Source organism: Marmota monax, unplaced genomic scaffold (assembly GCF_021218885.2).
Source record: "Marmota monax isolate L192 unplaced genomic scaffold, Marmota_monax_Labrador192_F-V1.1 WCK01_AAM20220418_F8-fsc00011, whole genome shotgun sequence".
Lineage (NCBI taxonomy): Eukaryota > Metazoa > Chordata > Mammalia > Rodentia > Sciuridae > Marmota > Marmota monax.
Window position 1 is genome coordinate 23,550,092 of NW_026693082.1, and position 27,288 is coordinate 23,577,379.

Genomic DNA, 27,288 nt, shown 5'->3' on the forward strand with positions numbered 1-27,288 from the left:
GTAAATAAATCTGCTATAAATGTTCATCAACTGGCTTTTTGTTTAGACATAATATTTCATTTCATTTGTGTAAATATCTAGAGGTAGGATTTCTGGGTCGTATGTAAACCTATTCAACTTATTAAGAAACTGTCGAGCTGTTTACCAAAGCACTTGTACCATTGTGTGTTCTCATGGGACTGCTCAGGAATTCCAGTTGTCCTGCATCCTCATCATTTAACTCTGGCACAGTTGGTTTTATCATCTTAGCCTTAGAAGTAAGTGCATAGTGGTATCTCATTATGCTTTTATCCACACCTAAGTTTAAATAATATTTTTGCATTCATTCATGAGGAAAGGTCAAAGTATCATATTTTTAAACAATAAATTTTAAATTCAAAATTCTTTTTGAAGCCTCTGTAAATCATATTGACAGGACTGCTAAATATTCAGATAACAACAGATGCCATTAAAAACTGCTGAGCATAAAACTGTGTAAGACTAAGGGTGATTGTTGGAAGCCACCTTCATAAATACTTTAATCTGATGCTTTTTCAGTAGTGTTAGCAAATCCAATCTGAAGACCAGCTGTCTTAGGCCAGCAAACCATTGGCCCGTGTAGAACAATGGCTCTCTAATGCTCTTAGCTCGACATTAGTAAGGGCCAGTGCTTGACAGCTGCCTGAACAACTTTCAGCAAGAAAAGATGGGGGGGGGGGGAATGGGAAATAGCAAGTATTTTTCTCCTTAAAGTCAGAGAACATATGTGTGATTTTCTGTATTTGCATTACAGAATCTCACTAATTCAGATTGATTTTATGGAACCTGGAGAACTAAATTATCACTGCTTTCCCGATGGGGTAACCCCAGTTAGTTTGCTGAAGTCAGGCAAGAGTCGTCTTTGGGGTACACATTAAGGAATTAGTAAGTGTTTTCAAAGTAGAACATGAGTAAGTTAATCAGGCCTACTGCAAACTTGTGTAAACAATAATTGCTTAATAATTACTTTTTCTTTTCTTAGTGATAGAGAAAAGCTCACGCTTGGTTGCACCCCTACACTCACATGTAATGAAGTATGATGTGTATGTCAAAATCAAGACAATAATAATGACAGTGAGAGTGGCACATGAGGTGTCAGTGGTAGCTGTGGAGGTGTAGGTGGCTGTGGTGGGGAGACAGAGTGTGAAGGTGAAGGTGGTGTTTGATTCCGTGCCATGTAGGTGGGTGGGGTGCAGATGTTGCTGCTCTTAATGATTAGAAAATTTTAGGGGAAGAGATAATTTCTTTTAAAAAACAAAACTCTTGAAAGCTGTGAAAATCCTCAAAAGTGCAGCAGACCTAGTTCTCCCAGCCCATCAAGAAGGGCGTGCTGCAGTTCACAATAGCAAGACTGTGGAACCAACCTAGATGCCCTTCAATAGACGAATGGATAAAAAAAATTGTGGCATTTATACACAATGGAGTATTACTCTGCATTAAAAAATGACAAAATCATAGAATTTACAGGGAAATGGATGGCATTAGAGCAGATTATGCTAAGTGAAGCTAGCCAATCCCTAAAAAACAAATGCCAAATGTCTCCTTTGATATAAGGAGAGTAACTAAGATCAGAGTAGGGACGAAGAGCAGGAGAAGAAGATTAACATTTAACAGGGATGAGAGGTGGGAGGGAAAGGGAGAGAGAAGGGAAATTGCATGGTAATGGAAGGAGACCCTCAGGGTTATACAGTGGAGGGGGTAGAGAGAGAGGAGGGGAGGGGAGGGGAGAGGTGGGGAGGGGGAAGTGGGGAGGGTGGAGGATGGGAAAGGCAGCGGAGCACAACAGACACTAGTATGGCAATATGTAAATCAATGGATGTGTAACTGATGTGATTCTGCAATCTGTGTATGGGGTGAAGGTGGGAGTTCATAACCCACTTGAATCAAAGTGTGGAATATGATATGTCAAGAAATTTGTAATGTTTTGAACAACCCACAATAAAAAATTAAAAAAAAAAAAAAAGAAGGGCGTGCTAGGAGAGCTGGGAGACCAATATGCTTTGAGGGCTTATTTACATGGGAGTCTCTCTTCTTGATCATTTTTCACTTTTGTTTTCAGATTTTAATTTTTTTTAAATTTATTCTTTTTAGTTATACATGACAGTAGAGTCTATTTTGACATAGCATGGAGTATGTCTTACTCTAATTAGGATGCCAGTCTTGTGGATGTACGTGATGTGGAGCTTCATGGTGGTATATTCATATCTTTACATAGAAAGTTATGTCAGATTCATTCTACTGTCTTTCCTATTCCCATTCCCCCTCCCTTCCCTTCATTCCCCTTTGTCTAGTCCACTGCACTTCTATTCTCCATTCCACCCCCCTTGTTGTGGGTTAGTATCCACATATCAGAAAGAACATTTGACCTTTGGTTTTTGGAAATTGGCTTATTTCACTTAGCATGAGAGTTTTCAGATCCATCCATTTCAGGTTTTCTTTTTTGTGTTTTTGGTACTAGGGATTGAACTCAGGGGCATTTAACCACTGAGCCACATCCCCAGCCCTTTTTTGTATTTTATTTAGAGACAGGATCTCACGTAGTTGCTTAGGGCCTCGCTAAGTTGCTGAGGCTGGCTTTGAACTTGTGATCCTCCTGCCTCAGCCTCCCAAGCCATTGGGATTATAGACATGCACCACCACACCCAGCTCATTTCAGGTTTTCATTTTTTTCTGAAATAAGCACCATTCAGATAATGGATCTATGAGGATGATGTTCTTTATCTGTTTTCTAACATTTTCCATTTTAACTTTTTCTTTCATCCTTTCCATTGAAGTTTCTGCTTGATAATTATGTTATTTCCAAAACTTTATTTTGTTCTGTGATTATTCTCTTTTCATGTAGTCACATTCTTTTATTTTTGTTTTGTTTTGTTTTGTTTTATGGTATCTTCTCAACTCTTTTTGAGAATACTAATTAGAATTTTTTAAATTCCTTTTGTTCCCAAGTCATTTCCATTAATTCCAGTATTGGCTGTTCAGTTTTTGAATTTTAGTCTCTTTCATGACAGGCTTCTTCATGAGTGAGGTGGTGATTCGCCATCTGTCTGTTTAAATGTGCGGTCTGCTCATTGCTGCATCCAGCACTCCTGCCTGGCTGTCTTCTCCCGCATGGTAGCTGGGGGCTCACTGACCAGCAGGCTCCATTTTAAGGCAAGCAGAGGATGCTACAGGTGCAAAACCTGTCATATACCATGAACTCCCTGGAATTCCTTTTCTGTTTGGTTTGCTCATATAAATTTCTTCACTGACAGATATTTGAATCAAATTCTTAGAGGAAGGGAAACACACACACACACACACACACACACACACACACACACTGCGTCTGATATCTTGAACAGGACCCTGTTTCAGGGGCTTTTAACTTTAACCCAGTCTTTGGATGAATTCTTATTTAGCATGTGGCCAGGTGTAGAGGTGGGGAGGGTGTTGCAAATAATTCTGGCCATCCAGAAATAGAAGGAAAGAAAGAACAGCAAGCAAGTTTTATGAAGGCAACTTAAAGCAGCATATTTTGGAGTAAAAAATAGCTGTTCTAGGATTAAAAGGGAGTTAGAAGGAGGAAAAGGAAGACAAGCAGTCAGGAAAAGGAGACTTGAAGGGGCTGCGATAGGCCATAAAGATAGAGGAATGGCTAACTTTGCTAGCCACCCAGTCTGTCTTCTTAGAAGACAGAGAAGGCAGGGAACCGAAGAAAACAACAAACAGAAAAAACAAAAACGATGGTACAAAGGAGCCTAGGCGCCAGGGACTATGCAGAAAGTAGAAGAGTAGAAAATGTCCCAAATCAGGTTGAGAAGGACTTGCAGAGATATGGGAAGGGGCTGTGGAAGAACAACTAATTCTTTATCTGTTAAAACTAAAATAAATAAATAAATAAATAAATAAATAAGCTGGCATAAACACAGAAGGACAAAAAAAAGGGAAAAGGAGAAATCCCTCTATGAGAAGAAATTCAACATTTTTTATAATAAATTATATCTTAAGGGCTCTTATGCAATATCTATCTAGATGCTAGTCAAAAACATTGACTGTCTAAGTAGAGTCTATGACTATCAGAAATGGCCAGTTGGAAGGAATAATAATATATATGTGATGATCTCATTGTTGACTCATCCAGGAAGAAGCTTTTAACAATATTATCATAATGTCTTTAATATATGAAAGCATTATACATCATGCACATAAGAATTCGGTACCACTGGACAGGGCAAGAAAACATCATTATTACCATATAGAGCCACAGGATACTTTTAGTAAAGCCTTCGGCTCTAAAAAGTTCAAAAATATATGCATGTATAAATAGACACATAAAAACCTGGAGTCTTTACAATCTGTGACTGCAGACATACCCCACGTTTATCTGATTCCATTTCAACTACCCAGATGCAGTTCCTTTTTTTTTTTTGGCATAGAAAATAATTTGCAAGTCATTTCCCACATTCACATTAAAAGCCACTGGCATTTTACTTGAATCAGAAAAATCACATAACATGGACATCTCTCAGATGACGGAGCTTTAAAAGGGTCCAATGTCTAAAACATCAGAGCTCACAAGAGCAGCCAAATTTTGAGTCCACTGTGATCCCCCTTTCTTTTCATTATCCCAGAGTTTGTCATTTCATTTTCTTTCCATTCTTCAGGCACATACTTAGGATTGGTGCATTATAGTAGCAGCCCACGTGATGAAAATTCATTAGCCTCCTCAAGGTCATTTGTAGAGTTCCTGCTGGCAACATGTGCATGCTCTAACATTTGCAGCGTGCCTTCCCCCTTAAACCTGGAGACGGTAGGTATCCCACTTCAGCAGGAGACTCTTGCAGAGATTGTTGGCTACACTTGGAACCAAAAATAGAAATCAATTCTCTAATTCTTGGCCCGGGGCTTTACATTACAAAGTCCTGCCTGTTTGAAATGATTGCACCTGACATCTGTTAGGGGCTTGGGAGTTTTCAAATCACTTTCCTGTTGGACTCTGGAAAAGACAGAAAGACAAAAAGTAAAGATAATGGAGAGGTTTTTTTTTTTTTTTTTTTTTTTTTGTTTTATTAGCAACTTGAAGCAAGGGTGGACCATGGGGTACCTTGCTGTCTTCCCTGGAGAGAAGTCATAAGATGAGGGAAGAAAGAAGCTGTGTTCACACCACTGAAGGCATGAATAATAAGATGACACTGAACTAGTGAAAGGAAAAGGAGGCTCTGGCTTCACTGTTTTTTGTTCTGCTTTGGGACATCAGGCTGTCTGAGCCTAGGTTTTTCACCTGGAGAGTGAGTCCTTCTGACTCACTGAGGCTTAGCTGTCATACAATGAGACCACATCTGCAAACCCAATTCAAAAAGCTACTAGGTAGATGCAGACGGCAACTGCCATGCTCCAGATAAAAATTATAAACAGCTGCAGAAATTTAAGAGAAGACTCAGAATTCACAGAGTAAGTGTGGATGAGTCCAGATCCAAAGTTCCCTGATTCCATATAGCTTGTGCGATTGCTCTTGTGCCACTTCCAGAAAGGCTACTCCCTCACAGAAGCACCTGTAGAGTATTTTACTCAATCCTCACAACAGCTCAAAGCATAAGCCCAGGCCAGTTTGTCCAGAAAGAAACAGAGCTACATCTGGGCACTGTGGTGCACACCTGTAATCCCAGTGGCTCAGGAGGTTGAGAAAGGAGGAATGTAAGTTCAAAGCCAGCCTCAGCAAAAGTGAGGAGCTAAGTGACTCAGTGAGATCCTGTCTCTAAATAAAATTCAAAATAGGGCTGGGGATGTGGCTCAGTGGTCAAGTGCCCCTGAGTTCAATACCTGGTACCCCAAAAGAAAGAAAGAAACAGACCTACAGGTGTCAAGTAACTGTCCCAGCATGCAGGTATACCTGTCAGAGACTGGACTCCATCCCAAATCTGTCTGGCCACAGCTCCTGTATGCCTTCTGTTGTCCCATAACTTTTTGAGACCTTCTCTGAAAAATAGTGCCTTAGAACTACAGTGACCATGATTGCAGAAGCCTTGGAAGTTTGTTTGCTTTTTGTTGGTTTCTGTGCAGTGCTGGGAATTGAACCCAGGGTCTAGTGCATGTAGGCAAGTGCTGTACCATTGAGCTACACCTCCAACTCCGAAAGCCTGGGGAGTTCTATCTTTCGAGTGTTTGTGCATTGTAACAGTACCATGGCAAAAACCCATGGCCTGTTTTCTGACTCGTTGTCACAGCCCTAATTTGGTCTTTGCATTAGCAGAGTAAGAGCTAGCCAAAGGAAAATAACATACATGCGGCTTTTAGTTATTAAATTTGAACTGCAAAAATAAATCTCTTCACTTCTGGGAAGAGAAAGAGAAGCCTAATAAAACTTAACTATGGGAGGTTTCATCTCATCATTAGTTATCCCACTCTGCCATTAATTAATCTGATCATCAAATGCATCCTCATTAGTAATCATTCCTTCTAAAAATAATGAGGCCAGCAGACGAATCATTGTAGGAGCCAGGAGAAGAAATAATGGCATTGCCCTGCAGACCATTACAATCATCTGGCTTCTGCCTTCTGCAGCTTTCTCTGACATCTGCATGGGAAACCTTGAATCTCTAGTCGACTTGCAGCCATTCCTGGGCTAGAGGAACTGCTTTTCCTGACTCTGCCAGCAGCAGTGGTTGGATAGCCTTTGAATGACCTTCCCTTTCACCACCTCTTTTGGAAATTGCCTCCTGACTTATAGGCCATATCACACTATGAGTACCAGATTTATAGAGAAATGGATCTTTTCTTAAAAGAAAAGATATAGTAAATCAAGACAGACTTTTGCTGCAGACACATTCTAGCCTTCTACTCAGCTTGACCACTGCTGTCTCTCTCCCTCCAGCCATGGATGCTAAAATGAATCCTGATGGTCTGGCCTTGACTTCCTTTCTTTATAGCCTGCCAGTGCACAGAAGCCTGCTCCTTCACTTGGAAGCCCTGAACCCTGCCAGCTCCATGGCTGCCTGCATACAGCAGGTGTCCTGCTCCCAGCCAGACTCATGCAATTATCCTCCTCTCCAATCGGGCTGCAGTTGGGAGGGCATCAAGCTCCAGGGCTTTCTTCATGCAGCTGGTTAGGAGAGGCAACCTGGGGATTCGAAAGATGGGCCAATATCCTTATCAGAAATGAAGGTTATAAAGAGGAAGCAAGGATAGATTTTCCAACAATTACCTTCCCAAACCCTGCCTCCACACCTTACCATACAAAAGTTTACCCAGTCATTGTGAACACAAAAGCATATTTTAAATTTGTCCTCTCCATCTCGTCATTATTTTCCTACTCTAAGTGATATCATCTTTCTGTGAGATCATCATTTAGCTTTCTAAGTGATATTCTTGCTTTTCCTCTTATCTCTGTGAAGGAACACAACTTGGAAACAAAGAATGAGTCAGAAAAAAAATCCTCTTTATCTGAATAAGAGAATACACAAAGGGGCAGAAATGTAGGTGGGACTATCATTTTCCTGAGCCCAAGTTTGTCATTTTAGTTTTTTTTTCCATTTTGCAATAGAACTCATGCTCAATGCAGAAAACTTGGAAATATAAAGGAAGTATTTAACAGGAAACAAAAATTATTCACAGCATTACTACCCAGATCTAACTGTTATTAACATCTGCAAGTCTCCTTCCAGTCATTTTCTCTAGATACATAAAAACACACAGTGTTGATCACTTCTAAGTATTGACCAATGGGATAGCCAAACATAGTTAAAGTTCCTGGAACTGTAACCAAAGTGTGGAATTGGGAATTCACTTCCAAGATGCTCAATGGTTAGTTAAAAACTATGTTTTCTCCTCTGTTTAACAAAGCACCCTGAATAGTCATCTAGGGAAACTTAAAGTTTGTGCCCAATCTGGTCCTCACTTTGTAGACCACCCACTTCTCGCCTCTAATCAGTGAAAACACCTGTTTCCTGAAGGTTTTAAAATGAAAGACCAACATAGTGATTTTTCAGAGCTTTATCTTAGTCTTCCTTTTGTTCTCTTAATTTGCCCTGTGGTCCTGCCACACATCCACAAGTCCTTTTCCTAGGCCTTCACCATCATCACCACCTTAGTTTATTTAAAGCCAGGTATCACTCAGATGTTCAGTCAGAGATGGCGAGGAGGGAAACTCTCATTTCCACGTCAGGTGTGTGTTTCCACCCATGATTTACATTTTATCCTGAGCAAGTGATTTACTGAGATGGTGCACTACACACTTCCAGACATTTAAACACAATGGTACATTGCAATTTTATACTTCATTCATTATCTATATACCTTGCTCTCTTTTCTCTGTCCTTTATATTTCTTCCCTATGTTTCTTATTTCTTCATTGCTACTCACAATTTATGTCAGGAAGGTTTTAGTAATGGCCTAACTGTAAACTCCATAAGAGATCTGTCCTGCCGAGTTCTCTTTACCATTTTCCCCCCAGCAGTCCTACTGTTAATCACTTGGGGAGAAAGGAAAGGGAGTACTCAAGATAGAGTTTTGACACTCTACCTTTGGTGATATGAACTGATTAAGTTCAGAGAAGATGTAAGGAGAGCCTCCAGGTTTTGTCTTTTCCCCTTTGGGGCCCTTGGGGTCTTTCATAATGAGGCCGGTCTTCAGCCAAGCTGGAAAGTGACTTGCCTGACTTTAAATCCACAATTTGCTAGCCATTTCTCTGTGAAATCTATGCTCATCTTTAACTACATAACCCATTCACAGTTAATAAATAAATAAATAAGGAAAAGAAAGTAGAACGTGATCATAACTGGAATTTTTCTTTAGATACAAAACTTAGGGGCTGGGGTTGTGGCTCAGTGGTAGAGTGCTTGCCTAGCGTGTGTGAGGCCCTGGGTTTGATCCTCAGAACCACATATAAATAAATAAGTAAAATAAAAGTATTGTGCCTGGGGCTGAGGACATACTCAGTTGTAGAGTGCTTGCCATGAATGCACAAGGCCCTGGGCTCGAGCCCCAGCACCAAAAAACAAAACAAACAAACAAATTTAGAAAGGATATGTTTACCACTATTGTTACAACAAGAGCAATACAAAATACAGAATGTTAGAACAAGGAAGGGCCCTAGGGAGTCCCTAATTCCACCTATTTACTATATAGTTTCAAACAAATTGAGCTAAGCCCAGCCCCTCACCTTTGTCTCCCTTCCCACTACCCAGGCCCCTGACTCTTGTCCCCTCCTGCCTATCTGCATTCTGAGAATTTTTTTTCCTTTCTTGTTTATTTATATCTCTGTGAGTTGGGACATAGGGGCCATATGTTAGATAAGTGTTAATTTTATTTTTTTCTTCATATACTGAATGGAACTGAAACTAATCCTGATACCTAAACCAATCTTCTATGGCTAATTTAGTGGTTCATACCCAGCAACTATATGAATGAATGAATGAATGAATGGCTCCTTGAGTCAGCACACGTTTACTCTCAGCAACTGAACACTCTGAACTGTTGCCTGGTTTTCAGACTCTGCTTCTTTCCCCGCTCATCGCCCCATAAACAATGTCATCCTGTGGACCAAACAGGTCTGGATTTCTGAGAAGTCTGTTGAAGTGTAAGGATGGATCAAGTCATCCTATCCTCAGAAGTCATTATCAGGCTCTGCTGGAATGGAGATGCTAGGGAGCCTGTCAGTCACTGGTCTTCTGCAGTGCAACCTGTGCTGGCCCGCAGCTATAAAAGACTTAGGAACCAGGCCAGCACATCAGCATTGATGCCACGTGTGTGTATGTCTGATTGCAGATATTTCTGATCCAACAAGGTTCTTTCTATCCAAAGGCTTGAAGAGCCTTGATAAGTCCTGGGAGATGACATTTTTATTTGCACCACGCATAGCAAAGAACGGAGATTTAGAAAAGACAGTTGAGAAGCCTCCAGACCAGGCAGCACATTGCTTAAAATTTCTCCTAATTGTTTCGCTTAATATTAAAAAGCAAGTTTATATCACAGATGTACACTTTAAGGTCAAGAACACACAACCCCAGTATTTAGCTGAAAGACTAAGAATATATTAGGGAATCTGGACACTTTTCTAAGCAGCTCTGCTGTTTCTAGTCTGAACTGCTGTGACCACCTGTGTTTGTACCAATGAAGCATTCTCATAGAACTCAGCCACTAGTTTTGATCCCCAGGATATATACAGAAAACTCTCCTTTTCAAATATACCTGAAATATTTACAAAAATTAATCCTTCACTGGGCCTTCAAGCAAATCTCAACAAATTTCAAAGGAGTGGTATAATTTTCTGATCACAATAAAACTTAAGAAAAATCAATGCCAACAAAAAAGGATAGCTAAATCCTATATAATTGGAAGTTAGAAGTACACTTCTAAACCCTTGTATCCAAAAAAAAATAAACTTTGAACTTAAAATGTTTAGAGGTAATTGATAATTAAAATACAATATATCAGAGGTGGTAAGACAGAAGTTAGAGGAAAAAATTACAAACTTTAAATGAGTAACAGCAGGTACAAAATTGCTTCCAGGGGCAAGTTCTACCCTCATTCAAGGGCAAATTCTGCCAATCTTTACAAATTTATTCAGAGAACACAAAAGGAGGAGGAAATACTTCCCAACTAGTTCATAAGGTTTGATATCATTCAAGACAAGGACCGTGTAAACAGGGAGGAGATTACAGACCAGTGTCATTTATGAATATAGATTTAAAATCCTTTAAAAAAGAAAATTTTAATCTGGTATTTTATAAACTACAAAATTAGACTTATTCCAGGAATTCAAGGTTGTTTCAAAGTTAGAAAAGTCTGTTAATGGAAGCTATCTCATTAACAGATTAAGCTGGAGTAATATAATCATTTTAGTAGCTAAAGAATATCAGTTCATGATTTAAAACTAAAACAACCAAAGAAAAGTGAAGTTTTTTAACAACTTGGAATAGCAGAGAACTTTCTTACCATGATAAAAGTTATCTACAGTGAACTCAGTGACAAAATGTGGTTTTTTTAACCCTCCCAGATTAATCCAGAGATATTTTTTTAATTACTTGGACTAGAATGCAACTGCTTATTATCATTTGCTCTATATCATGATTTACATTTTCAAGTTGTCATCTGGAAGCAAAAACTCATTGGTAAACCAAGTCTGCTATCAGTCCCTTAAAATGTGGTTTCCATGTTCTTTCCTTTTGAGAAGACATCAATAATAACTTTGCTATCTATCATTTTTGTAATGCAAACTTAAGAATCTATATTGTATGGATGATCATCTTTTCTGCACTATTATTGTTAGGAAATGGACTTTGAGCTGCCTTCAGCAAAACTTATGCTTGAAATTTTCACCTAAAGGACATAGGTAGACGTAGACATCCCACAAGTGATATGGAACTGCATGCAGTTGCAGATTGAGAACAGGTGTATGGCTTAGGCTAGAGGAACTCTTTATATAGTGTGTGATGTGATGTGATGTCAATAGTAATTGTGAAGCTACGGCTCTAGTTTCCTTTAATTTTTGTAACCTGAAGACCTTTTTTTTTTTTCTGTTATCATTCTTGGCCATACTAACACCATACCATTGCAAAAGGTCTGATGAACTCAGCTTATTTCCTTAGTTTCCTATATTTAATGTTTTTGAGGTAGAGAAGATTGGTTTGAGTTGGTAATTTTCTCTCTGCACTTTTAAGATCTATGCAAGATGGTGATGCTGTATTGTATTTTACCAGTTAAACCTCAGCCCCAGCTATTAAGAATATGTGGCACATTTCACAATGGCAGTATTTGTTAAGGTTTTCTGTTACTGCTGCTGTCATCATTATTTCTCCTTTAAAAGTGTCTGCAGTTCAAAGAAGGACAAATCCATATAGTTCAGAGGCTAAGCAGCTGCAATAAGACCACCTGCAGGTTGTTAAAAACACTCAGGGAAAGGAGTCTTGTCTGGTACAGCCCTTACCTGACCCTGGAGCCAACAACAGGTAAAACTTGGAGATCTCCAAGGGTACCGCTATTCTAAGACTCCTAAACTGTGGGGTTCCAGGCCAGCCTAAATGTATTAAAATACCTTGGAAACCTTGGGGGAAGAAGCAGACTTTCTCTGCCTCTCACTTCTCTTATAATAGATGAATATGCCCATTTATTTATGAAGTTTGTCCTTGAGTCACCCAAAGATTCAAGAAGTTCAGGGACTATGTTTCTCTCTCTATCCTGCCCCTAGATATCTGATTCTCCAAGTCTTTAAAATGTCAATTTATGTTAACTGAGAAAAATTGGAAATATTGTAATCATTGAATTATTGAATTATGTTTACTAAAGTTCTGCCATTATCTGGAGTTAAGTGTTAGATGATAAGGACCATCTATATCCAGAATAAAGAAAGGTTCCATCCTTGGATAAGACCTGCAACTGTATTTCCTCCCTTCATTTATCTGCAGAACATGCTAGGTCTTTGTAATACCAGTAAGATTCAACTAAAAGTTCTTAAGCCTCTAACACATATCCTTATTCCATACCCATTAAATCAAAAGCTGCTTTCCCCAAACTACAACCAAAGAGGATAGTGATAGTGTTGATATATGTTGCTGATGATGCTGAAATGAATGATGGATTGACTCTCCAGTGGCTGAATTTGATCAGGCCCTGATTGCTAGTGAAAGACACATCCAAAAATGGCCACAAGATTTTGGTCACAAGTCACCTATATAGGGTTTTCTAGCTGCCGTCTCTGATCATGACTGAGTTATAACCCTTACAAAGAACCAGTCTCTGTTGGCCTTTGGAGCACATTGCAAGACCCAGCTGTTCAATCAGGTTCTTGTTTGATTGAGGTAAATGGGCAACCCAGCTGGAAAACATGTTAATGTTTTAAATTTCTACATTAACAACTGTACATGTGCCCAGAGGTTGGGGGATAACCACCTCATATAATTGTAAAAGGAGTGATACAAATAAATAAATCCCAGCAAATTGGATTATCATTTGCAGCAGAATTGCCAGGAAAGGCAGTGGAGAGACTGGCACTGATATCTATTCCTACTTCAGCAAGGCATTTGACATCTTCTCTTATAAATTGCATGAATGATGTTAATTCAAGTTGGCTAGTCTGTGTTTTGAAATTGGCTGAAGGACGGTAAGCAGCATGGTGAGGGTGGGGCAAACAATGTACCTTTCTCTGTGAATGTTAATCCCTGGCACTGCTCACTCAGGTCAGTTAAAACTCAATTGACCTTGCTGGATTTCCCTCTCCATTTTTTCAGAGAGGATAATGGCAGCACTTTTATTTAACTCAGTATCTTTTGACATTCAAGGAGCCTCCCACACTTAATCGATGTTCTTCAATTTCACAATATCCCAAGGGTAAGTATTGTTTCTTTAATATGTGAAGAAAGTGAAGATCAGGAAACTAAGATGACACTGCAAATTACACTATAAAGAAAAATCATCTAAAAAAAAGAAAAAATGGGTTTAGAGTCTTCTGAACTACTTTTGCATCTGCTTTTCCTGTGTTCAGGAAATTAATTGGTGCATTGCTTTGCAGATGAGAAATTAATCCTTATGAGATAGTGGTGAGGGTGGAAAGTTTAAGAAAAAGAGGAGACCAGGGCAGTAAACTGGCTTGTTCAAGGTTTCACAGCAAATCAACAGTAGAACTAAACAGGCTAACTTCTGAAATGCTGACATTTGGCTTATTTTTTGCCTTTGTGCCAATCCTTGGCTTTCTTTTAGATTGTTGCCTTTTTTGGGATATAGCATATCATTGCTGATAATTTCACTGGTTTATATGAATACAAGGAAGCATCTGTCTTTCACATAAGTCCCTCCCAGGGGTTTATTTAAACAAAGAAAATGGTCTTTAAAACCATGTCTACTGGAAGATTCTTCCAGCTCCCAGCCCAGGGTTGCCCTATACATAGTCGATAATTTTGCACCTAGTTCAATTTAACGCTAAGAGAGAATCTTTGTTATCCTTCCCCTCCTTTAAATGACATTGCTTTCAGGGACAAATCATGTAGTGATACAAATGATGATAATGACCAGGAAGGAGATGCAGACTGAAGTTTCTAATATATGTAATTTCAACTTTGATCCTTTATTACAGTTAACATAATACTGTATGTAAATCATTGCCCCTTAAGTAATAAGTGAATTTTAATAAAACCTGATACAAAAGGCGCAGTTTAGGCATCTGCTAATTATGCCACAAATATAACATTTTCTTGATTTATCTTTTAGTTTTAAAGTTAACAATTAACAATACATTCAATATTTTAAATATTAAAATTCAGTTAAGATGTTTCATATAGGAACTAAAATTAGCACTTAGTAACTCAAAATAATACCACTCATAGTTTTTAATCTCACTTGTTTTAAATTTTAAATATAAAAATTCTTGAAGCAGACCTGTGGTATGAATCCAAGTAGCTCAAGTTCAAGTTTGTAGTCTTTGTGGTAAGTGTGCTATCATTGTTTATTTTTAATCTACTGCTGAAATGCAGGATATATGTGGTGCTCCAGGGACTCTAGAGACGCTGCTTTCAAAGCAAGCTCAAAAGATTCTAAATTAAAAAAAAAATGAGTGTAGGTGAGTTCTCTTGTGAGGAAGGGGAGAGGGCTGAGAGATGGAGCAAGTCAGCTTCAATATATAATATGTTTGTGAAAGAGTAAACAATGGAATGGGCTAATTTGAAGATGATATATGTGTTGCTAAATTTTAATAGTACTGGTCGCAATTGTTTAGAATTCAGATCAACTGAAGATTTTTATGAGGAAGGAACATTTCATCACCAATTTTGCTTAGAATTGCTGATGCACTGTGATAATAAATGGATGGACCTTCAGTTTTGTTGTTGTTTCAAAATTCAGTACCACTGTACTCACTTAACTCCTCCACCCCTAGCAGACAGTTCCCAGGCCCCGCCCTTGGGACCACACTACTTCCTACAGATTTAGACCCTCAGATCTGCATTTCCATAGCTTCCTGTGTTTTTACAACTTCCCCATGGTTTTTGCAGACTAATAAAAATCACTCTTGCCTCTTTTGCAAATTTTGCATGACTTCAAGGATTCTTGAATTTCCTCCCTCTTTCTTTACAACACGGAAAGTGCTACTGCATCATAGACCAGCCCTGAGGAACCTGGGGAAAATATTTTTAGCCATCAGTTCCTGTTCTTTGGGGTTCCTTCCTAGTATTGCTTACCTCTCGCCTTGCATGTCCTAGGAGAGCTCACTCAGATGTATGTAAACTGTGTATCCTTTGGTTCAGGCTCTTAATCAGGATGGAGGAATGGAGTTCCTGACTCTGTGTGGCCCATGGGAGGAAGCAGGGCACTGCATGTCTCAGGCATCCTGGGGGCCCAGACCCTTGAAAACATTTATTTCTGATTTCTCATTTGCAGTCTCAGGCACCCAAGGTACTGATAAACATGACCCCATGGTTAATGGTGTTTATGTTTGGGAGGGCAATCCCCACCCTCCTGCCCACCTGTACACTCCTCACCCTCCCACCTCGGCCAGGAGGCCTGCACCTGGGTTGTTTTGCTCTGGCTGACATTCAGGTCTTTGCAGCAGTGTCAGGGGACAGGACCATGCTCCAGGTGTCCCTTGGCTGTAAATGAAGCCTGATCCCATCAAGAACAAGAGATTGCCTTTTCTGCCTAGCAATGAGAATGGCATTTAAAATTCAATATCAGGAAAGATATTGACGAGATTAAAGGCCCGGAGGAATTGATTTATGAGGAAAGACCCAAGGAATTAAATATGTATGGCCTGGTGTAATAGGATATTAGCTCTGAACACAATTTCATTTCTATGATCCAGGGTTCTGGTATCAGTCATCAGAGTGGTGGAGTTCTCTCCAAGCCATGTTCCTCCCCCAGGGGTCATGCGCCTGAGGGAGGGAGGCCACAGGCATAGTTACTTTCATACCTTGGCATAAATTGAAGTGCGGCTTCATCCCCAGGTGGAAGCAGATGACATTTTCAACTAGAATAGATCTTGAGTAGTCTTACCACCCCCTGTGATGAGAAAATTCAGGCTTGTTCAATCCTGTCTTTTTTTTTCCCAAGGAGAAGCGTGAACTTTGCAGGAACTGGGTGGTAAATGATGGTCCTTCCCCTGAGCCAGGTTTCTCTGCTTTGTCAGAAATACCATTTGATGTGTTTGCCTTTAGGCAAAGCCTTCCTCCTAGGCTGTTCTGATATGCACTTGATTTTTTTACACCTCACACTTTCCCTAACAATTGGGATTGGCTCGGGATTCAGAGCATTAGATGTAAAACAGGCATAGGTGGGAGACTGTCAGCAGGACTCCTGACTGATGTTCCTCAACAGTATGAAGTCAGAAGGAAACAGGATGGAGGGTTGGAGGGTCTGGAGAGCAGGAGAGACATGGGGATGAAGGATGGTACCAAGGGGGAAGAGATTAAGGGGGGGTTTCTCCCCACTCAAGACTGACAGGACATGGAGCTGGCAGAGTTGGCTCTGGGAGTGGGGGGTGTCACATTGCAGGTTGAAAAATTGGAGAAATGGGGCTAGAGTCAGGGTGCACAGACAGTATGAGTCTGGCTGCTCCCAGGCATTGCCACAGAGACTGAACATTGCAATTGCTCCTGGGACCAGCCCATCCAGCACAGTCACACCCACATGGCCTTTGGTGGAAATTCCCTTTGGAAGTCCCTGGCCTCATTTCCTTAGGTGATATTTTACTAGATTTAAAGGCATGTCCTCCTGAGTAAGGCATCTGATTTATAACAGAGTTATGGAGATGGAATACTCTCTGTTTAAACTGAGTCAAAAGGGCAAAAACATGTAGAATGTAAGTTGACAATCCTCTGTGAGTTAACAGGTTTCCAGGTTTCTATCATGACTATTCAGTTCCAATAAGTAGAACAGGTTGTGATTCACAGTGGATGCCCCTGAGCCTGTTTTTCCATCCCTGAATCTGATTCCCCCAAACCTCCTGGATTCCTATGAAAACAACATTGGTTGTAGCTATTATTAAGAATATTTCTTGCTTTCCTAAATTAATTAGCATCCTCACGACCTAGCATCTTGAGGACAAGGTCCTTATTGATTGTTTCCTCTGTAGCTTCCATGATACCCAGCCCTGTACATAGGAAACTCAGAGCTGATTGAAGGAATGAATGAATATTAGCAGATTGCTTCAGAACTGAATAGAGAGCCAAGCAAAGGGAAGAGAGGAAAAGTATAGTGATTTTGTGTGTGTGTGTGTGTGTGTGTGTGTGTTTTGGTGTCACAGTTACCTGACCTAACAAAAAAGAGTTTCCTGACCTGCCAGCAACATAAATTTAGAAAGGGCACTTAGTCCTCTGCCACCTTGGAAAACACAAAATTGTTGTTCTATTTTAGGGTCTTCTCTACTTTGTGCCAACCACCACTTCTATCCCTAGCCACACATTATCCTGCCAAAGATTCCTGTGAGTGTCAGCTTATAATGGCATGTTGCTGGTGTATTTCATACAGAGTGTTTACACTGCCATCTATGACTTTCTTGGAATCTAACCTTATATAATCTGTTAACTGTATAAAAACTTCACCCTGGTAACAAAACTATAATAAGAGTTTTAGAAAAAACACAGGAAGGGGTTATAATTTTTTTTGTCCTTTCTTTTTGGTACTGGGCTCAAACCCCAAGACCACATGCCTGCCATGCCACTGAGTCACATCCCCAGCCTGGGGGTCACTGTTTCTAAAGGAAAGTGAAATCCACCACATGGCTCACAGGTACACACAATGGCAGGTCTCCAGTAGTCTAGCTTCCAAGTGGGAGTGATGCGTGCTTGGGTGGAGGTCATTGCTAGGAGGATTTTAAGGTTGGCATTTCCTGATTTCCATTTAAATTTGATGGTGCAGTATGGTTTCCAAGGTAGAATTCACAATTTGCGGGAGGGAAATTAAGCTGTGCAAGTGGTAGGTCTCTCCCAGACAGTGTGACCTCAGATACATGACTCAGCCTCTGTGTGCCTATGATTCTCCCATCTGTAAAAGTGAAAATGTGACCTCACTTATTCTGGGGCTCCAAATAACATTTGTAATGCTCTTTGAATTTGTCAGAAAGAAAGACCCATTATACATGGAAGTCTTCGTCCCCAAAGAGCTTTACAAATGATCCTATTAAATCAGTCACCTGGAAATACCAAGATGTGTCAGGTACGGCATTTATTTACCTGTTTATTGTCCACCAGAGTGTTTCCACTTGATTGGCATACGGATAATTGTCTAATTGGAACACACTCAGTTGTAACCACCGAAGAATGTAATGGTGCATCTGTTGAATGCCATACTCTCAAATGTTAAATTAAAATTATGCTGCAGTCAGCCAATCCAGCCAGGAGACACTTCTGATTAAGTTCTAGCTGCTTGTGAACTTCTATAATTGAGACACGTTGGTACTTAAAAATTCCAGCCAGAAAGAATATTATACAGTCTCATAAATTTCAATGAAAAGGGCCAGAAAGCCTAACTTAAATTATCTGGTTGTGAACTATCTCACCGTTTTTATAGGGCATCTAGTCAAATGAAGAATAGCAGTGTTGAATCACCACTGTTTTGAATATGTAAATATTAGATTCACGAGTTTATATTTTGTAAACAAAAGAAAGCATTAATTTTGTAGAATGCAAGGATTTTGATTTTATTTTCCCCTCTACTGGTGGTTTTGCTCTCTTTTTGGTGGTTTATGGGAAATAAATTACATATTTATAAACTCATTGATTGGAATTATTTAACCTTTTAAGAAATATTCCTATTCAGATTAAGAAGGAAATCTGAAACTACCAGACTAATGAATCAAAATGTCTTCAATGGAGCTTTCCTTTGAAAGCTTTATGTCTACAACAATAAATTACCCAGTGATAGAACCTCAAGTAGTTTTTTTGTTGTTTGCTAAAACATGATTTAATCCCATAAAGTAGGCAAACCAGAGACATTCATCCATCCCGACATTCATTCATTCATTTACTACCTACCTTTGACCTTCCCATTGGTGGATGTGGTCTAGTTGGAGAGAGAGAGATAAAATGTGCCATACCGTAGCAAGTGTTTTGAGAACATAGAAGGTGGATGACTAGCTGTGCTTGGGTGATTGGAGGACATCTTTATTTAGGAAGAGACCAAGGCTACTGCATATAATTGTGTAGCTTCTGCCCTGGACGAGGGTATTGTGCCAGAGGAGTAACTGAGAATGTAACCAAGTTCCTGCTGTAAGGTCTGAGCATACACCCTGGTGACAGTCATGTGCGCCTAGAGGATGGGCTCTTTTCAGCTGCACAAAGAAACCATGTTCTGACTCAAAGATTGAGTCAGAATCTGCCTGGCAGAATTCTGGTAGTTAGGTTTGTCATGGAAGGGACCTGGCATGTCTGGGGAAGAGAAGAATGAAAGTGAGAGTGCACTGGTTTGGGAGCTAACTGTATTTTTAAGCAATGGGACACTTTAATTCCGGGGTGATATGTGGTGAAAGTTAGTGGGACAGGCAACATCCAGAGGAGAAGAGATGTGGTAACTATGACAGCGGAGGATGAATGGAGAAAGGGTGGAGGAATAGGCATCCGGCTTTAGAGAGTGATGAACTGGTGACTTAAGGTCCTAACTCTAGATCCCTGGGGAGGAAGTTTGGGGTGGGAAAATGTGCTGACAGCCACAGTTTGAAGCAGTTAAGAGTTTGGTGGGCAGTAAGAGACTCGCAGAGTTATAATGTAGGCTCTGAATGCGCCGGCATTTGAGGTCTGTGGCTGAAGCCATGGGCACAAATAGGATCACTGAAAAGAGCATATGACAAGAAGAAAAGGCCCTGCCACATGAGCTGGCAGTTACAAAAGGCTTCTTGCTGCTAGTGAGAACTGTTTAAGTAGAGGACTCAGGATGGAGGTCACCTTGCAGAAGACTGAGGATTAAATGAGCACTCAAGGAGACAGAGGTTCTCATCCCTACTACACATTAGCATTTTCTGGGAAAGTTTTAGAAAAACAATCAATGCCTTCATCCTACCTTTAGATATTTAGAGTTAATTGGTCTTCTGTGGGGCCCAGAAATCAGTATTAAAAAAAAAAAAAAGAAAACTTCCTAGATAAAATTAGTGGATTGACAGAATCAAGAACCTCTGGCCTTGACTATTCTTTAAGAAGTATAAATAAAAACCCCAAAGCTTGCAAGCACGTGATAAGATGCTTATAATCACAGGGGATCAGAGAAGAATAGAATCTTTGTTTTAAAGGTGAAGAATCTATATATTCTAATGTTGGCAAAAATGGAAAATCTGAACAAGGCTTTCCTGTAGCTGTGGTGTACCCCAGCTCTCAGAGAATACTGGTGGGTAACGGCACTGCTGCAGCTGCTCTGTGGGGCAGTGTGGGTATGTGACCTCCTTAGGGCAGCCCTGTGACCCAGCAGTTTCACTGCTGGATGTGTCTCAGGAAAATTCTCCCACAGGACTTAAAGGAACACACACCAGCATGTTCCAAGACAGCCAGTGTAGAGTAGGGAGAATTGGAGATAACCTGAGTATCCTTCCCTGGGACAGTGGATTCAGTAAAATCGGGCCATTGTACCCCATGGCATATACTATGCAGCCATTAGAAAGAATAGATTAGATCTATAGAATATTAACATGGATGGATCCTAAAAACATCATGCTTACTAATATCATAGTAAACAATAAAGAAATATGGTAAACCCCTAAAAATACATGCAAAACAGCCATGTATATATAAATAAGAAAAATATACTCAAAAACCTAGACATTATAAACCATTAAAGTGATTGCCTACACATGAGTGATGATGTCACAGAAGGTGTGTTATTTGAAAAGTATGATTCCCAGACATAACTTTCCTCTGTTCATATGTGAATACATGACCAGTGAAACTCCACCTCATGTACAACCACAAGAATGGGATCCTAATTAGAGTAAGTTATACTCCATGTGTGTATAATATGTCAGAATACGCTCTACTGTCATGTATATCTAAAAAGAACAAATAAAAAATGTAAATTAAAAAAAAAGTATACTGGAGAAAGGCCATGTGAGCACACAGAGAAGGTCACCAAGGGGGGAGCCTTCACCAGAAACCCACCCAGGGTAATCTGGAACTTCTGGCCTCTAGAACCATGAGAAAGGAAGTCTCTGTTATTTAAGCGACTCAGCCTGTGATGTTTCCTTATATTAACCCAAGCTGACTAATACCGTCTAACTGTTCAAAAAAATAAAAGTGTGATTCCAAGAGGAATGAGACAGGATGGAAGCTAAAACAGGAAGTGGGGAAGGGTAAGGAATATATGTTTTAACAGTGCGAAGAGTTGTGAATGGGTGGATGAAATGGAAGATTCCAGGGGATTTATTTCCAAGTAGTATTCCTTTCTTCGTCTTGTCCCCAACCTTAAGCTCATTGTTTGTTCCTCATTACTAAAGTAGTATTTGCTCATTACAGAGATGTCAGGAAACTGACAGCAAAACTAAAAGAAAGATCCAAAAACCTACTCACCCAGAGACAGAGTCAGGGATCCTTTTTTATGAACAGTTGCCAAATTAAATGGAAGCCTTTTGGTAAATGGAAGTATGTGAGCTGCCTCGTGAGTGTGGAGGTTGTGCAGCTTCATTTTTAATGTCTTCCTGGTGTTCTGTTGTGCAGACCCAGGGACAGAAATGTGGTGAGCCCCCCATTACTAGACATCATCAGTTTCTAAATTTTGCCACCTCAAGTACTGCCGTGAGCAAACTTAAGCAATACCTGCCTTTAAAGACAATTTACTGTCCTTCATTTCTCTCATTTTGAAAGGAAGATTAAAGATGGGATTTTAAAATTTCTACCAAAAAGTAAAAATTAATTCTGCATCACCTAAAGTCAGAGCACCCGACCCTCTTGGGACTGTTCTGGGGGTCAGTGATGAATGAGAATGAAGGAAGAAGGTCATCCCCCACTGTGTAGACAGTCATAGGTGCTTGTTCCTGTGCCAAGGGACAACAGGGCCCCCTAGTTGCTGTACTTTAATCTCTGATGCATGAATTAAATCACACAGACTGTTAGGAGATCTACTGTGGGTGGTATGATCCCCTCATGTGATGGTGGTAGGACGGGAGGTACTGAGCTTTGGGAGATTATATAGAAATAACTGTTTATGACAAAAGAACCAAAGTATGTTATTGAATCTATATGCAGTACCCAAGTTACAAACAATGCCAACAAGCCCCAAGGAAAGCACAGTGTGTATTTTGAGCACTTGCTATCCCACAAGTTCCCCAAACCCAGTAGTTTTGAAGATTTAATGTAATCCTTCCAGTTGGTGGGCTTACGCATGAGAAATCCAGTGCCAGTGTTTCTTCAGACTCTTATAGTTAGGAACTGGCCAGGCCACTCTGCAGCCAGCTTGTCAAGGCCCTGAAGAAATAGCCTGGATGTGGGAGACAGGTCCCTGGAAAACAGGAATACACCAACACTTCACATCATCAGTGCAGCATTTGTTATGTATGGCAGCAGGATAAGTGCTCTCCTGTCTTTTGAAATAGGTCCTTTGTTGTCTAGAAACTCTGAACAGATATAGCTGTTTCTAGGGGCTGTTTTGAAGCTCCAGCCTATGAGTATTTTAACATAGAATCATATCCCAAAGAGTCAGTGCAGGGCAGCGCTGGGCTTTTGGCAGACAGGGCAAGCCTCCGCATGAGTTACAGTTGATAGGGCAAGGAGAGCTCAAGGCTTACAAAAATCCCTTCTGTGGCCTGCTTAAAAATAGCAGTGTAGGCCATAGCTTAGTGTTTTGACAGCTTATATCAGCAGTTTTCTTGCCTGATATATTGATTGCAGTTTGGACTTCAGTCCTGCTGATCTAATAAAACATCACCATCATAACAGAGAAAGTAAAAGGATCTTTGGTCCCTGCCACTTGGTAAAGTATCTCTACAAAGCTACTATGAACCTAGCTGTATTGTTTTATGTAAAATGAAATAAAATTGGACCAGTTGACTGATTACATTTTTATTAATCTTTAGTTTCTTCATCCGTCAGCATGTTGCTTACTAACACTATTCAACATATTTTTACAAATATGCATTTGTTCAAAGAAATTCAACGGTATCCTCACAAATTCTAAAATGAGTTTCATGCATCAATAACACAAACAGCCTAATAGTGCATCCAAGATGGTGATGCTCCTGACATTAAGTGGGGGAAATGCATGCACAAAAAGGCAACCAGTGTCTGAATGAATATCTAAGGCGTGTATGTACAAGTCTCCTTGTCATTCTGAGGATATTTTTACTATCTTGCATTCACCCAGCCTTCCATCCTAATTATGCTAAATATCCTTTAACTTTACAGCAATTGCTGACCATCCAGGAGGAATTAAACAACAAAAAGTCAGAACTGGAACAAGCAAAGGAAGAGCAGTCCCACACACAAGCTTTACTAAAAGTCCTCCAGGAGCAAGTAAGTGAACGAGAAAACACTCTGATTGACGCATCAAGTAAAATGTGCCTGGTGCAAACACCCTAGCATGTCACTCACACAAGCATGGCTGAGGTCATCTCTGGAGTAATTAACCCATACCCTGTCAATCCTACTGGCAGCTTTGCTTTGTGGAATTTGTCATTCTCAACTTCTCTGTCCTCACCCTGCATTTACTTATATTCCCCACGCCCACCCTCATTGTGTGAATGTTTCTCCCAGAAGACAAGTGAATTTTGATAAATTTTTTCAATGCTGGTAGTGCAGATATATTTCAAAGTAAGCAGCTAGCTTCCTCTAAGTCTAATAGTGAGGAAAATGAATTTAGCATAATCCATGATGTTCCTGCAGACTTATAACTAAGAAGGACTGATTCATAGCAACATTAAAAAAAGTCTCTTCCCTGTGTGCATCAGGGCACTTATCTGACCACGACAAGCAACAAACCTTTCATATGATCTGATCATTTCATTCTGGCTTTCCTTGATACAAAAGTGTGGCCTGACATTGATAGGTGGATGGAAAATATCGTCTTACAGCAGGATGAGATGGATCACTCCATGGTCAACAGAGTGAAATCTAAGCCTCACTCTCTGTACTGGAGGAGCCAGGAGAGTCCTCGAGAGGTTTTCTGATTTTCTGGCCTTCACTTGCTGCCAACAATGTAATGATTGGTAATTAGGAGGGGGAAAAAATCACAGTAACCTCAACTCTCTGTAGTCAAATGTAGGTTGTTTTAAATTTTTCATTCACACATAGTGGTTTATAAGAAGATTATTTTAGAAAATAGGAAGCAGCAAGAGTGTGGCCCTAGTCAGCTGGGACTTAGTCACTTAAAAATGATTTTTATTTTTTCAAAAATTTGGGGTATATATATTTTTTTCAAGAAAGCAAAGATATTAATTAGATAGTTTATAAACTTTTTATAGCTATGCAAGAAAATATTTTTAAAAAGTAATGGTTATCTTTATTGAATAATAGAGACTCAGTAACTTATACTGAGGCTGAATTGTATGATTTCAGGTATGTTAGATTGAACTGAAAACTTCAGTCAACTAAATTCACAATGACCTACTATTTGGGAGACCACAAATCACTGTCCACCCCACCTTGATATAACCCTAGCAAAATTGAGCAGACTTGGTCCAAATTTGCTTCAGGTCAGATAGTCATAACTTTGGGCTTTCATTATTTTCTGCTCTCTCTGCTGATTTTTTTTTTTAAGACGGCTTTAACTGAGGTGAGGAGAGGTGACTTTCTCTTTTCTCTAAATGACTCAAAGCCTTTATTTTTATTTAAAGTCAAAACTCCAGTTATGAAATAGATTCTGAGTTGTGCAGAAAGTATCGACGTAGTCTTGTTAGGGTATGCATTTTCAAAGAGCAAAGTGCATAGGTAGGCATTGATGGAATATCACACCTCACTTTACATGACTTAAATTTTAAAAAGGAGAATGTTAAGAGAATTCAGAATAACTGAAATCATGCAAGACATAGAAAATACAACTGAGAAGAAAGTGTTTTTACGTTTACAGTATTAATTTAAATGCGAGGGTACTTTTTAAGCAAGGTCACCAAGAATACCTAAGTCTACAGAGCCAGTGAGACATAGCAGCCAAAGGAATTTGAACAACACCAAGCCATTTGCCTGAGAGCCCCTCGCCTGCTACCCCTGGTCTGCCTTTCAGAAGGTGGCATACAATGTACATGGAATCTACCTACAACCAACCAGCCACCCACCCACAGGCTGAAAAATGCACCCCTCACTTCCGCCAACATTGCTTTATGAGGTTTGCTTTGGATTTGTGTAAATCCATTATGAGCTTATGAATGGCCTTAACAAATGGGCTCACGCACGCACACCACACACACACACACACACACACACACACTGTATTTTGCTATTCAATACAGCTGCCACTTGCTGGGAATCCTTACCAGAAAGGCAAAGTCTTGAGGGCAGACCCTCCTACTGCTGGCTCTCCACCCATCAGGGAAGTCAGGTCACTCTCTATGCCCTGTACCTTCCTGTAGGCTGAAATACAGCTTCCTTGGGTCCCTCCAGGCACACAGACTCCTATCTTTCATCTTCTTGACAATCAAGGGTATACTCTACATCCAAAGTTTGTTCATTAACCTAAAATCCATCAGATAAAATGTTCACATTCCAGCTGAAGAAAGCAGCAGAGTGAACGATAGCAGTGGACAGAGGTAGGAAGAGAGACAGCGGGCGCATCAAAGGGAGGACAGTTTGAGGATAGCATGGACTAGGGAGGAAGGAGTTTATTTAAAAGGGAGAAGGAGGCCAACTGGCATTTTTATGCAGTTAAATAAACTTGTAGAAGGTAGAATGGTGGAATGGACTTTGACAAATAGTCATTTACTTCTGCTGCAGAACAGAGCCACCTTCTGAGCAATCCCCACTCTAGCTCATAAAAGCACAAGTTATGGGACCAAATGTGGAATGAGCAGAGGAATGTTAAAGAGGAAGAAGATGAGGAAATCTTCAGCTAGAAGAGCTAGTTTTTGTTTATTTGTTTGTTTGTTTCTTAAACCAGGGACTTAACTCATGGCCACTTAACCATTGAGCCACATCCCCAGCCCTTTTAATTTTTTTTTTAGTTTGATACTGCTTTTAAACTTGGAATTCTCCTGCCTCAGCATCCCAAGTCACTGAGATTACAGGCATGCACCACTGCACCCAATAAGCAGAGCTAGTTTTTTTGTTGTTGTTGTTGTTGTTTTTACTTTATAAAGAAAAGAGCTAGTTTTTTAAGTCCTTTTGTGCACTACCTCTAATTTGATGCACCCTTTCTATTCTTATGTATCAACTGCATTTGTTATGCATAAGAATATCTATGATGTAGACCTAAAGAAGAATGGGCATTTTTCCCCCTTAAGCCAGTTGATGTGACAATAAGCCAAAGAGCCTTGGATCCATAATCAGCTGCCCCATCCTCAAATTCTGCATGACAAATTCTTCATGTCACTTTGGCAAAACTCTTCTGTCGGCCTGGAGGGCATGTGGCTTTCTTTCTGAGATTAAGATTGCATTAAAAAAAATCTAAAGATGCCTTCATTTTAATACACACAAATAGCCAGAAAGAATCAATGTTCTGAATCAAACACATTGGTGGTGCATGCAAATTTATTTTCTTTCAGATTTTAAGTATTTATTTCCCACCATTAATAGGTCAGGAGGAAGTGCTGGCAAACTGTTTCAAGGCCAGCTTACCCTTCTTCTTTGCTCTCTGCCTCCAAAGGTCTGCTTTGAGTCAGAATAGGATAAAATGCCAATTACAGGTTTCCTGAAATCTCCTGATAACTGATTACTCTTAAGCCTTCTGAGAGGAGTATTTCCAAATGTTCACAAGTTAAAAATCTCATTTAAGAAATAGCTTTTCTTTGAATGCTTCAGTGGCCAAGGAGATGTCTTCCCAATTCTTCCTTTACTAAAAGAAGCAAACTGTCTTCTCCAGTTAGGCCTCCAGAGGTGATGTCATTCATTCAAATATGTACTCGAGGAGGACATGTACAGTCGCACTGCAGCATGTTCAAATGACTGAAAAAATCCATCATTCACAAATAATCGTTAGTATAACATCATTTAGCTACTGGCAACTTGCAAACACTGCAGGGTTTAAATTAATAGCAATCCAACTAGGAAATGAAATCATTTATTATTCTTAAGAACCAATTTTATACATTTTATGCCTATGGAACTGCTTTCTAATCTTATTATTTAAAAAATAATGACCAAGACCCATTTACTTTTTTGCCAGCCCTCAAGCTTCATAAAATATTGGTCTCAAACTGATTTCTATAAGACTCATTAGAATTATGTGCTCCATCTGTTTCTACTCTTCCAT

At 39.8% G+C, this 27,288-nt stretch overlaps 1 protein-coding gene across 9 annotated transcripts in view; it reads left to right on the top strand.

The window, feature by feature from the left end:
• Positions 1–27,288, top strand: part of Enox1 (ecto-NOX disulfide-thiol exchanger 1) — a 542,803-nt gene that overhangs the window by 448,031 nt on the left and 67,484 nt on the right. For all 9 annotated transcript variants that reach the window (XM_046454324.2, XM_046454323.2, XM_058582598.1 and 6 more), the window contains one exon: positions 23,295–23,402. In XM_046454324.2, coding sequence (XP_046310280.1) covers positions 23,295–23,402 — 108 coding nt within the window. The remainder of the gene's footprint in view (positions 1–23,294; positions 23,403–27,288) is intronic.